At 53.0% G+C, this 14,495-nt stretch overlaps 2 protein-coding genes across 2 annotated transcripts; one reads left to right on the top strand and one right to left on the bottom strand.

Annotated features, from left to right (window-relative positions):
* Nucleotides 1–937: 937 nt before the first annotated feature.
* SNF8 (SNF8, ESCRT-II complex subunit) lies at nucleotides 938–4,421 on the top strand. Its single transcript, XM_026054453.1, has 8 exons — nucleotides 938–1,023; nucleotides 1,226–1,276; nucleotides 1,549–1,687; nucleotides 1,992–2,096; nucleotides 2,780–2,852; nucleotides 3,138–3,279; nucleotides 3,486–3,560; nucleotides 3,936–4,421. Exons 1-8 carry the CDS (start codon nucleotides 970–972, stop codon nucleotides 4,071–4,073), a joined length of 777 nt encoding a protein of 258 aa, XP_025910238.1. The 5' UTR covers nucleotides 938–969; the 3' UTR covers nucleotides 4,074–4,421.
* Nucleotides 4,422–5,353: 932 nt separating this feature from the next.
* On the bottom strand, nucleotides 5,354–13,277 carry UBE2Z (ubiquitin conjugating enzyme E2 Z). Its single transcript, XM_026054454.1, has 6 exons — nucleotides 13,105–13,277; nucleotides 11,267–11,454; nucleotides 9,253–9,364; nucleotides 9,032–9,144; nucleotides 8,518–8,608; nucleotides 5,354–6,967 (listed from the first exon to the last, which is right to left on the bottom strand). The coding sequence occupies exons 1-6, from the start codon at nucleotides 13,168–13,170 to the stop codon at nucleotides 6,797–6,799; spliced, it is 741 nt and encodes a 246-aa protein (XP_025910239.1). The 5' UTR covers nucleotides 13,171–13,277; the 3' UTR covers nucleotides 5,354–6,796.
* Nucleotides 13,278–14,495: the final 1,218 nt, after the last annotated feature.

Below are 14,495 nucleotides of genomic sequence, written 5' to 3'. Positions count from 1 at the left end.
TTTTGTCCTCTGCTGCTTGACCGAGGGCGAAGCGGGAATGCCAGCGTGAGTGCTGCTGTGCGCACTGCGAGCAACCGGAGCTGGGAGCGCAGGCRGCCTGGTTTGGACTTGAAACAATGCAAGTGCCTTGCGAGGGGTTGGAAAAGGGGTAGAAACGATGCRTTTGTGGTGAGCGAGCAAGCTGAACGGTTTCAGCAAACTGAACGGTTTCAGCAAAGTGAGCAGTGCCATATCTTCCGTGCGCAGAGACAAGCAGATCGTAGTTCTTGGTGAAAGAAGGCTTGGGATGCGTCCACGTAATGTGGAACTGTTCCAGCAGCGAGCGCGCACACGGTCGGGTTGCGGCGGGGCCGGGAGCGGTGCTGAGCGCCGCCCGTGGAGCCCCCCAGCCTCCCGTGAGCCGGTCCCCGGGCCGCCGTGTGCCCCGAGCGGGCTCCGCGGCCCCGTGCAGCCCTGCGCGGGCTCCACGCGGGCCCGCCCGGGCACTGTGGGCTCCCTGGGGGCCTCCGTCGAGCGCACAGGGGCCCAGGGGGGCTCTGAGGGCCCGTGGAGCCACCCGGGCCTAGACGGAGGCGGTCGAGCCCGCCCAGGCTCCGACGGGGGCACGAGCAGGGCACAGAGGGCCCCCCAGGAATGTGGGGGCCCACAAGGCCCGTTCAGGCCCGTAGGAAACGCTCCGGGCTCCACACGGAACTGGGGACCCCCCGCAAGGAGGAGATCGCGCCGCGCCCCCCCCAACATGGCGGCCTGCGGCGGCTCCGTCCCCACCGCCCCAGAGGGAGCCCCGCCCCCTCCGGGAGCCCCGCCCCCTCCGGGAGCCCCGCCCCCTCCGGGAGCCCCGCCCCCTCTGGGAGCCCCGCCCCCTCTGGGAGCCCCGCCCCCTCCGGGAGCCCCGCCCCCCCGGGAGCCCCGCCCCCCGTCGCCGCGCGATGACGTCAGGCGGCGCGCCGGGCGGCTGTGGCGGCCGCCATGCACCGGCGGGGCGTGGGCGCGGGCGCCATCGCCAAGAAGAAGCTCGCGGAGGTGCCGGGGGGGCTCCCGGGGGGGGGGGCGGTGCCATTGGGGCCGCGGGGGCTCCCGCGCCCGTGTCGGGGGGGCCTTTCGCCCCGCCCGTTTGGAGCGGGGGGTGTCGGGGGGGGTCCCCTCGGCCCCGTGGTGCGGGGTTGGGGGGGGGGCGGTCCCGGTGCCCCCCCCCGCCGCCTCACGCCTCCGTTTCCTCCCGCAGGCCAAGTACAAGGAGCGGGGCACGGTGCTGGCCGAGGACCAGCTGGCCCAGGTGGGAGCTGCGCCCCCGCGCCCAGGGCGCGTCCCCCCCCATGGGCACCCGCGGATGCGTCCGGAAAAGGGGCGGCCGTGTTGGAACGGGCAGTCCGGGAGCTCCCCCCCCTTCCATCCCCCTTCCTCCGGGGCAGCAGGCCGGGGACCCCCGCGCTGCTCGAGGCCTCTGCCCCGTTCCTGGGGAGGACGGTGGTGCTTGGGGTGCCTAGGGGGTATAAGCGTGCAGGGAGGGGCCGCGCAGAAACGCCCCTCTGCAATTGTGTCTTTCAGATGTCTAAGCAGCTGGATATGTTTAAGACCAACTTGGAGGAGTTTGCCAGCAAACACAAACAGGAGATCCGGAAGAATCCCCAGTTCCGGGTGCAGTTCCAGGATATGTGTGCGACAATAGGAGTGGATCCTTTGGCATGTGAGAAACGGGCAGCAGGGGCTTGACGAGCTGAGGGTTCCTCTCCCTGCTGTGATCCAGGGAACTTTGGGAATTTGATGCAGGTTGTCCTTGAGAAAAGCCGATGGCGTTTGGATTGGGGCGGGGTTGTCCTCTGAACCGGACTTCTGGTTCTGTGTGTTTCAGGTCTAAGTGTGACGCAGTCAACGATTCCCTGATCCCCCTGTCGTGCTCCTTCCCAAGGTTACAGAGCGTGCAGCTCCACAAGGAGCAGGTTAAGGGAGGATAACTTTGCCAGTGGTTTAATCCCTTTTCCCTTTTCCAGCTGGTAAAGGCTTCTGGTCCGAGATGCTGGGAGTTGGYGACTTCTACTACGAGCTGGGTGTGCAGATTATTGAAGTTTGTCTGGCTCTGAAGCACAGGAATGGAGGTGAGGATGCCGCTGCCGGTGGCTTCAGGTGTTGCAGAGCATGGAGAACACCKTTTCCCTCTGGAAAACGAGTCACCTCGCTCAATGGTGTGGGCTTTATTTAGAAAATGTGGAGATTACATTTTTGTCTTCATTGCCCCTGAAAAGGCTTCCTGTTTTTATAACACGTAAAGGTTACTGGTAATGACCTGCATTGATTGGTTTCTGCAGAAATCCAGCAACTCTGCCCTGTTTAGGTGATGAAACTGCAATTCTCCTTACCTTGAGGAAATGGTAGTGATAAATGACAATCTTGAAGGCGTAAGGAATGAGTCAGTGCTTTGAGCCTAGCAGTAAGATTATCTTTAAAGGAGTACAACAGTATCCAGAAGAATCAAAATAGTAGTTAGTGCCTGAAAAAGTGGATGCTCTTTGCTTCAGAAGGCAGCCCAAGAGCAAGAACAGGCTCCATCAGAACAAGCTGAAACTTGGGCATGAGACATTTGTGGGGGGAGGCACAGCTAGTTCCACAGAGAGAAATTAGGAGACACRTCCCCAAGCCTTGAAGTGGGGAGCAAAACAAGGCCACTTAAAAATGTTAAGGCAGAGCTGAGCCAGCAGCAAACAGCTGCCAGCAGCAGACTTGATGACTCCTTTCTTTCTGCATACAGAATCATTTTCTGTCCCCTTTTGTTGGCCCTTAGGCCTGATAACGCTGGAAGAACTTCACCAACAAGTGCTGAAGGGAAGRGGAAAGTTTGCTCAAGATGTCAGCCAGTGAGTATCTGTTTTACAGGAAAGGGGAGCTGAGTAGCACTTGGGGAAGAATGGGGGAAAGTTAACAGTAGCTTCAAGTGCTGCTGTGATTAACTGGATTCCAAATTGGRTTTCTAACAAAAGACCCATTTGCTTGCACGTGATCCACAATTAACGACTTCTAGTTCCTGAACTGAATGGTTAAGTAAGAGTACACTTGGACTAATTCTAAATTGCCTTATTAAAAAAAAAAAAAAAAAAAAGAGGCTCTTACTTTAAAGCCTTGCTTTGACCTCTGCTCCTCAGGGACGATCTCCTTCGTGCAATCAAGAAGCTGAAGGTGCTGGGGAATGGCTTTGGGATTATTCCTGTTGGTGGAACATATCTGATCCAGTCTGTACCAGCAGAACTGAACATGGATCACACAGTCATCTTGCAGTTGGCAGAGGTATTGAGTCCGGAGCTTTCAAGTACAACCACCATGAAAGAATCTTACTGTTCTCATGACAGGGAGCAGTGTAGAGAGCCCAAAATCCAGAATGAACATGAATGTAGAGTTTGATCCGGGAGTAGATCAGGCTTGTGTGCGTGACTCTTCACCCTTTTCTGAAGCACAGCTTTAAGTCTTGACTCTTATTTTTCATCTCATTTCAGAAAAAGGGGTATGTAACAGTCGGTGAGATCAAATCCAGTCTGAAGTGGGAGACAGAACGAGCGAAGCAGGTGCTGGTAGGTATGATGGTCCCTTATGCATTGCGAGCTTAAACGGCAGCGTAGAGGGGCTGCTCCTGCAGCTTTAGGATAAGTTGAAGAAGCCAAAAATTTGGGTACAAACAAACTTTGCAGCTGCCATTGACACTGGGCAGTTAGCAGATTAACTGTAAAAAGCTTGAATCTTGTTAGTTCAGGACATACTGCTCTGAGCGGGTGGGTGTCATCAGGTGCCTGAATTCTATTCCTCAAGCTCAGGATGGGCAACAATTWTTTTTGTCCAAGTTCTACAACGTTTCCTTATTCCTGGGATAAATATGAGATCAGGCCTTTATGAACTAACAGGCTGGGAAGCCGCTGACAGGTTTTGCTCACGGTTTCCACTCTGCCCAGGAACACTTGCTGAAGGAAGGAATGGCCTGGCTGGATACGCAAGCAGCAGGAGACCCTCAGTACTGGCTGCCCGCTCTCTTCACAGAGCTCTACTCTCAGGAAATCACTCCAGAGGAAGCCAAGGAGGCAATCCCTTGACTGTTCTGTGCCTGTACATAACTCTTCTTCTGAGGCTATATGCATATCACCTGAAACACAGGGACAGTGGACTTTAAATAAAGTTTTCTAAAAAGTGTCTAGCTTGACGAGGTTAACAGGACTAATTCATACTTTATTACTTTGAATTGCTGTAGGTGGCAATACCTCCTGTGGTTACAGACATTAATTATCTTGTCACAGCAAGAAGAAAATTATCTAGGCTGCAGTTTCAAGTGCAGTCTTGAAGGATGCACATGGGACTGTGAAGAATCTCTGAGCCAGCAGTGACACTTCCAGAGCAGCTGAGAAACCGTTTTGGAGTCAGTCCTCTTTGTGAGTGAGTCGTCCCACTAAGTACCACTACAGTCTATGTTCTGCCAAAACAAACTTTATTGCACAAAAAAAAAAAAAAAATCTTATGTACAATAGTATATAAACAAGGTATCTTAGAGTGACTCTTGTGCATATATTTTCAACTCGATTAGGTCTAAAAATCTGTTGCTAAAACATCTCTGCCTAGAGCAGTCATTTGAGGATTGTCACTTTGAAATGGAAACATTCAGAAATGGTAGGACAGACAACATTAGAGCTATAAAACTAATACTTCTTTTACAGCCACATGCTAGTTAGGTGAAGAGTGTCTACAATAAGGCATTTTCTTGTTTCCTTGTATGGGTGGATGGTAGCGCCACATGCATCACAAACAGTTCAGAACCAGCTCTGCCCTGCGAAGGCAGCAGTCACAGCTCTACCCACAATGCTACTGAATGGTGAAAAACAACTGACATCTACAATGGGATTAAAGAGGCGTCAAGGTAGCACACAGCTCATGACTTCTCAGAGGAGACCCCACTGCCTCCCTGAGACCTTATTTCAAGGTGAACAGAGTTTTATTTACTCTTATCTGGTGTATGTGTTGAGCAAGTCCTATATAAGTTTAGCTTTCCCTCCAGGAAAGACAGGGTTTAAGTCTAAATCGTAGCAATGACAGACCCAGGGGAGTTTGCTTGCTCAAGGGGAAAAGGCTCCCGAGTTGTTAGATGGCACCTTCCTAGTTCAGAGTCCTTCCTAGTTCCATCTTCCCGAGCTGCTCCCGCAGCCACATGCAGGCTTCTGAGCTCTGCAGGAGCTGACGCTCCAAGCGCAGAGACTGCAGGTAATGCAGAGACACTGCCCTTGTACGTGACACCACAGGGGTCTTGGCCCCTCACTATGCACCTTCCTAAAGACAACGGGGTTGGAAGTTCCCTCAGCACCACCAGGACTCCGCAGTGGGGCTGAGCACGTGGAATAAGGGAAGTGGGAGAGGGCCTGAGACAACGTGCAACTCTGTGCTTAGCTTTCTAGCAAAGCTCCTGTAACAAAAAATAGATTAAGTTCTTCATCAACAAAACATTTGACTGCCCCAAACAACCATCACCAGGCTTATTTACCTGGAGGAGGGGAAAAAAAAAAACAAACAAAAAAGGGAGGTATTTCACCTAATTTGCACTGAATACATCTTTGATGTAATGGCACTCGTAGCCAGCAGACACCTCAGCAAGAGGTTTGTCTCCGCTCACAGTAAAAAGCCACTGTTTGAAACATCAAAGTGTTAGACCTTGGACACACAGCTAGCTTGCACTCGGCCAAGTTTGGCAAAGGAATTTTCAGTCAGTAACGAGGCATAAACCTCTGGAAAACTCCACCCCAAAACGGTTGTTTCCTTGGCTAGAAATGCCCCTTATTCTAGCATTTCAGTGTGATGGGTCTGAGTTAACAGTTCAGAGTTAACAGTTGAGAGAGAGGGGGCAGGAAGAAGAGGAGAGAAAAATAAAATATTAGGCTAACTAGAGGGGTGAAAAGCAAAGAATACTTCAGTTAAAGAAACAGAACAGCTCCCTTCAGAGCAGCCAAATAAAACACTAATTTTAAATCAACACTTAAAAATTACACAAACTAGACTTATTTTTAAGTGCTCCCCATCTCTGGACCAATGATTTTTCTCCCCCTCTATCCCCYCAAATGCCAGAGTGAACACACCTGCACTCCATTTACGAATTCCTGCAGCTTCCACTTTTCATTCTCCCCTTGGCTCCTGGAGTCCCAGTGGACCAAGTCATCCAGGGCGGGAATAAAGCTTTTGGAAAGGAGCTCAGATTCCACCACTGCTCTTTATCTTTGGTCTGTCTAGAACAGTGTCTAGAAGAAAGACATCAGGTAGGTGGCTCCCACGGAGCAGAGGGTCTCYGTCCTCGCAGCCTGCACAAGAAGGTTTCACCCAGGCCACGCGGTGCATGGGCCCTATCCTAGCCTGGACTCATCAAAGCTCTCCCCAGGCTACAGCTCCATGCTCAGCACGGCCCCAGGAAAGGGCTCACTGTCCAGGAACAGAAAAGCTGTAAAGAGGAGTCACGGTCTCGATCTCATAGTTTAATCAAAAAAACAAAAAAAAAGAAAAAAAAAAAAAAACAGTGTAGGTGTTTCCAAAAAATAACCTGATGCCACATGCTCCAGCGTTCTAGCAGAGTAAGTACCTTTTAATAGTAGCCTGTCACACGCTTGGCTTTGTCTAGAATGACGTCTTCTCGTTCGGCATTATCCACCGGAGCAGTAAAGGGAGACAGGAGATTCCCGCAGTTTGCTCCGCTCCGGCCCGCCGGGCTCTCGAGTGCGTCGGGGGCAGCAGAGCCGGCGCACACGGAGCATCCCCGCGCCCCGGCCTYGCCGCCGCTGCCCCGGCTCTAGGCTCGGGAACAGCCCTGCGCGTCTGTCTCTGTCTCCGAGGAGCTGCTCTCAGAGTCTATTTCTGTGTTCTCCTGCTGGTGTTTCTCTTGCACCTTCTGACGAATGCCTTGCAAACGGGTTAACAGGGATTGATAGTCAAAGTGGCCTCGTTTCTCGCCAAAAGGATCCTGGAAGGAAAGTGGGGATAAATCTGTTAATAAAGAGCATGACTCTTCTACAGTGAAACGTCACATCGAACTAGGCTCAGCGTGTAAAATATTTACCAAGACAAGCGACAGAAAGAAGAAAGCTGCACAGTAATTGGGAAAAGAACGGTCAAAGACTTTAGGGTTAAATCCCAGCTAGTAACCAAGAGGTCCCTGAGCTTTTCAGTGTCAAAGCAGAGGTTGGAGATAACAGATTTTTCTTTTCTGTGTGGGATCTCTTTGGGGAAGTCTTACACACCCGAGCAAACTTCACAGAGGGCTGAAGGGTCRGGCAGACACAGGTTGTGTTTCTACTAGCAGCTCTGAGGAAGAAAGCTGTTTCAAAGATGTGAGCTCAAGACTCGCAGGAAGGTGGTAAATAAAACATATGACAAACAAAAGCCTCTATAACCAGAGGGCAAAGATTTCCCCACACTTTAAAGGCAAGAAGTATTTGGACATTTAACACTCGTTCCTTTCAAGGCAACTCCAAGCTGAAGCCACCCTGCCAGGGCTATATGAAGCAGAGGGACTTTGCRCTGTCCCATCTGACAGTGCAGGTGTAGGTGTTGGCCTGTACTGATCTCTAGCACAAGCCAACATGTGGCTCCAGAATTAACAGGAGCGCACACGTGACAAGTGCTCAACTCACACTGACCCTGCAGTGGCTTCATTTTAAACACAGGGCACCAAAGGCAGCAATGGCATCTCCCCAGTGCCCTGGCTGATGTCCTCCTACGCCAGCGCTCATGAACGAGCAGGAAATGGAGCAGAGCAGTCACTCCTCTGGAAACGGAGCGCAAGGCAGCGCCGACCCAGCGCTCGTCACAGACTCCTGGGGAGAGCAGCCAAGCCCTGGCTCCGTGCAGGAGAAACAAGAGGCCGGGCCCCACAACCTTCCAGCGCCCTCAAACCTCCCTGCACGGCCCAGCACCCTCTACAGATACAAGTCAGGCACTGATCCGCCTCGGGGGAATTTCTCATTTCAAACAGGAGCTCTCCTGCCTTGGGAATGCTTTCATTTTATAAATTAGACAGCCTGTGGCAGCACTGACAGAAAAAAAGGGCTTAACTATAGATCATTAATTCAACTGCTTCCATCTTTTCCTAGCAGTAAAAATTTCTCAATGAGTCAGACAAGAGGCAGCTGATTAGGAAGGAAGACACGTCCGTTCATATGCAAACAGCTTGACACTCTGCTCTAGRAAGTGTACTCTCTTACAGAAACGAGGCTCCTGTATTCAACATGTCTGGATGCATCTTCCAGATTATCTCTGTTCCTCCATCCCTGTCTCCTCTAGAAACTCTCGGTTCAGTCAGCCACTTTCAACACGGCCAGGGAAGTCAGAGAGAGGAGCTCCCAYCTGCTGCATGAGCAAAGGAACCTCAGAAGGAAAAAACCCTCCTTGGATCCCAATAGGAAAGCAGACCTTTATGAAGGGCACAGCACAGCTGTCCCTCACAAAGCCATCCAACCTCATACCCCTCACTAAGGCAGTGTGTGATCCACAGGAAGCTGCTCTGCCACCCACCTGCATCGTCTGTCCTTGCAGATACAGCCTTTCTTTGCACACCCCTTCATAGAAGTCATAGTATTCCATGAAGGACTTCTCCATTACTCCCCTGAAGGCAACGAGAGGACACACGGTGAGCACAGGACGGCAAGAACGGGGCTCTCATCCCAACTCAACCCCAGCTGAGCGCTTCAACGAGCTACAGCRTCACTGCAGCTGAGCAGATCCTGCATGTGCTTGTGCAGCAGCTGCCATCTCCCTCCCACCCCAAGATTTGCTTTTTTGCCAKGAGACAAGGGACATTTATTCTCAAATGCTAATCAGAGGATGCGGCCATTGTGCATATTAGCACAGCCTTTGTCAGTACACACAAATGCAAACACCCCAAACAAGTATTCTTTGCTGCATCTGGGAGCACTAAAGGCTTGCTCTTCCCTAAACTCCCAAAATATCCAAAAGGACAGTCAGAAAAGTCATTCCCCCATTCACTTCCCCCATTTGCTTATGTTCCCTCCTCAGCTCCTTTCCATACCGTAACGGCTCAGGACAGGGACACTTTCCTTCYAGCATGTCACACACTGCTACTCGGATGGTCTCATGCCGAATGCACTCATTATAGTTCTTGCTGTCCCCAGGATGCCTTTCCTGGAAACAGAATTTGGGTCAGTGAGTCTGTGCTACCACGAGAAGGAAACTGCGGAGAGAAGAGACAAATATCTGCAGAACTGGAGATGATCCAACCCAAACACCCACCTGCTCAAAGCCGGGTTCATTGTGATACGGGTTCTCAGTCATGAGAGACTGGATGGAAATAAGGACTGAAGAGATGCTCTGTGCTGGGCTCCATGCAGGCCCGGTCCAAGTACTGAGGCATCAAAAGAGAAAAAAAATAAAACCATTAATTAAAAACAGAGGACAAGTCCAGTGACTACCRCCCCTCCAACTGGCAAAAGAGGAGAACGCTTGGGAACCCCCAAGGAGACATCTGTACCTTACAGAAACACAACAAGAAATGAAACAGCTGGTACAGATATRCAAGGCTTGGGACACTGGAAAGGCTTTAAGGGTGCAGAAGCCAGAGCCTGGTGCTTTACTCCACTGCCAGCACACATGGGGCCTCACACACGGAAGAGCTGGGGAAAAGCAGCACTTCCAAACTTCTTACAGGGCACATTAAAGCTTGGGCTGTCATCCTGCACAGCACCAACACAAACTCCCAACGCTGCACCTCAAAACCAGCGGCTCTTAAGGACTGAAATCTGAATCTCAAGGCTCAAACAGGACCATCCCTTGGGCAGCTGGCCAGCTCTCAGCACAAGCATTAATGTGAGCAATCCTAATGGGTGCTCTGCTAGATGAGCAAGGCACTGGACAGCACAAACCTTTGCCCAGCATGGTGCGAYTGGGAGAAGCTGCTCCGCTGCCCTTCCTAGCTCGCCACACAGACCTGCCTCCCTGCGAGCTGAACAAACGCAGCGACCCACCTGTGCTGCTCCCTGGCCTCTCCTCCCCAGCTGCCCCGTGTTTCCCACCTCTGCTAAGGCCGGGGCCCTCAGGTCCCTTCAGCCATTCAGCTTTTGGGCAGGCTGCCCCTCACGGCTGGCGTGGAGCCTGGGGGGCATTCGGAGCCCCAGCTGGGACGTGCCTACGGGTCTCGGTGCTTTGCAGGGGGTGGCATCCACCTCTCTGGACCAAGCAGATGCATAAGCTGGAGGGAGACGTTTCCCATCCAAACTGCATCCCTCCTGCCCAGCCTCAGGCCAGATCCTGGACAGGTAGCAGCTCCTTGCACCAGCTTTGGTGCAAGTAACACGTGCACAGCACTGCTGAAACCAGGCTGGCAAAGGCAGCCTTTTAAYCCTATCAGACCAGACTCCTCACGAGACCCAACTGAAGCCCTAGAGTAATTTGAGTCATTCCTGCCCCTTCCTCACCCAGCTGCCCCTTACTAGCACTATGCAACAGAAGAGAATTCGTACAAACACCTCAGCTGCAACAAACTGGGTAAAAATCTTCCTTTTTGGCAAGTGAACTACCACAGCTGGAGCTGGGAACATCCCACCATGTCCAGGGTTCCTCTACTAGAGCCCTAAGAGCCACTGAATCAACCAGGACTTTCGTAGGATCGTAACAGTTGGAAAAGACCTTCAGGCTCATCGAGTCCAACTGTAAATGCTCAAAAGCCAAGCACGTGAGTTAACAAGGATTTCCAGCAGTGSAGCCTGTTTCAACAGGCAACATGGGAGTGATGCCTTGTTAATCATTACACCCACCTCAGCCCCACATACTACGTGTAGGTGGAAGCCCAGAGCAGTCAAATGGCTCTCAAGGAAGTTCTTGGTGGCTTTTAATTTTATTTATTTATTTTTAAACCCACACAGAGAAAGGAAATTAAAACCACAGAAACCTATATTCAAACAACATTAAGGATTGGGCTGCAAAGCACAGAAGCGAAAGAAACGCAGTGCTTGGGCCAAGTCTTTGCAGAGGGAAACAGGAGGAAAGCGACAGCATCCACTGAACTTCCTGCTTCCCCTGCTCCATTCTGAGGTGCTTTGAAGGACAAGCCAGGCTTATTTCATTAGAGAAGATGTTTTGCTGCTTTAAGGCTCCAATTCTGCACATCACTGGACAGAAGCATAAAGTCGCATCCAAGCCAATGTGTGGGGCAAGAGCAGGGCACAATGCACCGAGAAGGATGCGTGAGGCAGAGCAGCCTGCAGCCACCTCCTGGTTTCCCCTGAAAACAGCCAAAGTCTCCTCTTACCCTAGAATACTCAGGCAGACTTTCCCATTGCGGTAGAAGTTGGGGTTAAACCTCACTGTGTTATTTCCCGTTGTCATCAGTTTGACCCTTGGTGGGTGGATGGGATAATCTGGAGGACAGCGAAACAGGAACAAGAAGAAACCCCCTTCATAAGGCGTGTCAAATGGGCCTGTGATCAATGCATGAATCTGGAAAACAAAAGCCCGTCTTGCGCACCACTCCAAAACTGTGCAGCACCGTCACATCCTCCGGCAGGGCGGCTCCCGCCGGGACGCGGCACCTTCGGGAGCGCGGGCCCCGCGGCGCCCTCCCTCCGTCCCGCTGCGCCCCGCACGTCCCCCCTCTGCCACGCTCGGGGTGCGGGGCTTGGCCGGGGCCCCCAGGGCTGCCCCCATCCACGCAGCCCTACGCAGCCCCGAGCGGGCGGAATCGCGGTGAGCTAGGGAGCTCTGCGTCAGAACAACACGGAGAGAAAAGTAAAATTTCAAATTAAAAAAAACCCTAATTTTAGAAAAAAAGAAAATATCAGAATTTCTGCCAGAACTAGAACATTCCTCACTTTTTATGRTCTTGTGCTGATTTGGCTTTATTGAAACCAATCACTCAATATCCTCTGCCAGGATCTGAAATTAAGAACCTATTCTCTCCACACTAATTACCCTAAAGATCTCGACTGCGTACCAGGAAATCTGCTCCCCTCGGGCTCTCCAGGCAGCCTCCTCCTCTTGCATCCTCCTGACGGCACCCAAGCAGTCTCCTTTAATGTCCTCTTACCTACCTCAGACTTTAGTTACGAGCCCCAAGGCTGGTGTTTTACAAACCCACATTTTCCTTGAGGGGCATTTTCGCACTGGCAGCTCCCAGCGCGAGGGGAAGCCGGAGCTAAAGGCTCCGGGCGGGAGCTGCCTGCGCAGAGCCAGGCCCTTTGTGCCATCTCCAAAGCCCGGAGGCCCTGGGCCGGGCAGGCGCTTACGCTGGTGGAGTCTGGAGGATGCCAAGTCTACGGGGAAGGTCCAGTATGCAGCAGAGGAGAAGCCCAAGCAACCCCGCAAGACACACCTTATTTCCCAGGGAACAAGCGCGGCCAGAGTAGGTGACACTAGCTGGAGAGAGGGCAGCACCAGGGAGACCAAGGAACACATTGGAGCAGGAACATTTGAGCAGCCTCCGTTTGCGTTCGCTCTCCCAAACATGAATGGAAGTTCCCGGTTCTGGAAAACCCCAAGGCAGGCAGCCAGGAGCGGAAGGAGCGGGGCAGGAGCGGCCACAGCCCTTTGGATCCCCAGGGAGCAGCTCTGCTCGAGGCCACGTGCTGGGAGTGGCTGCCCAGACCTGTGCATGACCCGGGAGCCAGGGAGAGCCAGCAGCTCYAGGACAGACGTCCCAGCACCGCTTCATCCCTGGCTTCCCGAGACATTCCAGCTCTTCTGACAGCTCCCACAGGCAGCAGCTGCCCGGAGCTGGCTCCTTCTCAAGCTGCTCTGTTCCTCAGGTTCATGTGAAATGCTCTCATCGAGTTTCAAGCATCAGGATAAATCGAGACGGAGCAGCGCTCCATTGGCTCACAGGGTCACTGAGGAAGTGCTGGGTTTAACTGTGGAAGCTGCTCAGATCCCTGTGATATGTCTCCACGGAGCCAATTTCCTTAAGAGTCTCCTCCCATTTTAAACACAGCCCATCTCAGTGTAACCCAGAAAACCGGAGCCGGATTGGTTTAAGATTTACCCTGACTCCATTCAAAACACGGGAATAGGCCATTCGGGCAAACCCTTCAAGCAGCTCCCAACAGCAAAGCACCGAGAAACAGAAAGTTGAATCTGCTCCAGATCTTCCCTTACCTTGGTCATGTCATGGGGATCAGGCACAACAAACATTCCCGGGGGTGGTTCCTTATAAATGGACATGATATCCCTGAACAAAGGAAACAGGAATTAGTCAAGATCTCCCCTGGCGTTCATCAGCCCTCTAAGCACAGAACACAGACCGTTCTAGGCAACAAATCTGTGCACATACACAAAGGGACAGATTTTTAAGATGGAAACTCTCGACTGAGAGAGTTGCATTTTTTTCTTTTCCCTTTGTCTCCCTGTTTTCTYACTGAGCTCTTCCAGCTCCTCCTAAACAATAGCCGAGGCACTGAAGAGCACAAGCGTTCAGTGAATCTGTAAGTGAATCACACCAAGTGAAACTTGATAACCCAGTCTTGTGTTTTACGGCACATCAGCTTCAGCATTGGAGACTTCAGCCACCACTTCCATAGGTGAGCACTTGGAAGTTCTCTTAGGTGAATCCTCCGGTGCCTAATGGACAATTTTCCCTTCCCAAGGAAAGCAGCTGTTTTCCCTCTCCACTCTCTGAGTATTTAAAGAATCTCTTGTACRTGGACATTTGTTTTCACCAAAATGTCTTAACTTTAAGAACTTTGTCACTTGGTCGAGTTTGGTTCTGATCAGGCCTCGGGTTCTAGAGCTACCAGGATGCATCAACAGATGCATGAAACCTCCCCTCAAAGGCCTCATTTCCTGAGGACCTCAGCCTCAAAGACGGGAAAAACACAGACCGACCTGCAGCTCCGTGCAGATCCGGCCACCAAAACACCCCTTGCCCTCCCGCGGGCTGCACGGAGCTCCTGGACGAGCAGCCGCGCGGTCCTTCCCGGGACGGAGCAGGAGCGCGGAGGTTCCCGCGTGCGCAGGGAGCCCCCACCTCCTGCGGGACGTCTCCGAGCGGGAGCTGCTCGGATGGGAACAACCCACAGAGCCGGGACCACCGGATGGGAACAACCCACAGAGCCGGGACCACCTTGGAGGACACGAGGGCTGGGGCGGGCGGCCGCGCGGGCCCCGGCCCCCGGCGAGGCCCGAGCAGCCGGAACCCCCTGGACGCGGCCGGTGGCTCCAGCAGCTGCCGGTAACGGGGAGTCACCGGGTAGTGGGAGTCACCCAGTGTAACAGGGGGGTCACCCGCTGTAACGGGGGGCCGCCTGSTAATGGGGGCAACTCAGTAACGGGGGTCACCCGGTGTAATGGGGGTCACCCGGTGTAACGGGCCCGGCCGCCGGAGCTGGCGCAGGGCAGGAGGAGGACGAGGAGGACGAGGAGGGCGAGGAGGAGGGCACAACGGGCAGGTCGGTTCTTCCCAAACCTCCACCGCCCGAGCCGCCCCTCGCTCGGGGGCCTCTCCCGCGGCCACGAGGCGGCCCGGCGGGCGGGCGGCGGCGGGCCCGCGG

The sequence above is a fragment of the Nothoprocta perdicaria genome, unplaced genomic scaffold (assembly GCF_003342845.1).
Source record: "Nothoprocta perdicaria isolate Ctin4 unplaced genomic scaffold, notPer1 scaffold_121, whole genome shotgun sequence".
Taxonomy (NCBI): Eukaryota; Metazoa; Chordata; class Aves; order Tinamiformes; family Tinamidae; genus Nothoprocta; species Nothoprocta perdicaria.
The sequence above is the reverse complement of the archived record's forward strand: the minus strand, read 5'-3'. Positions and strand labels throughout refer to the sequence as shown.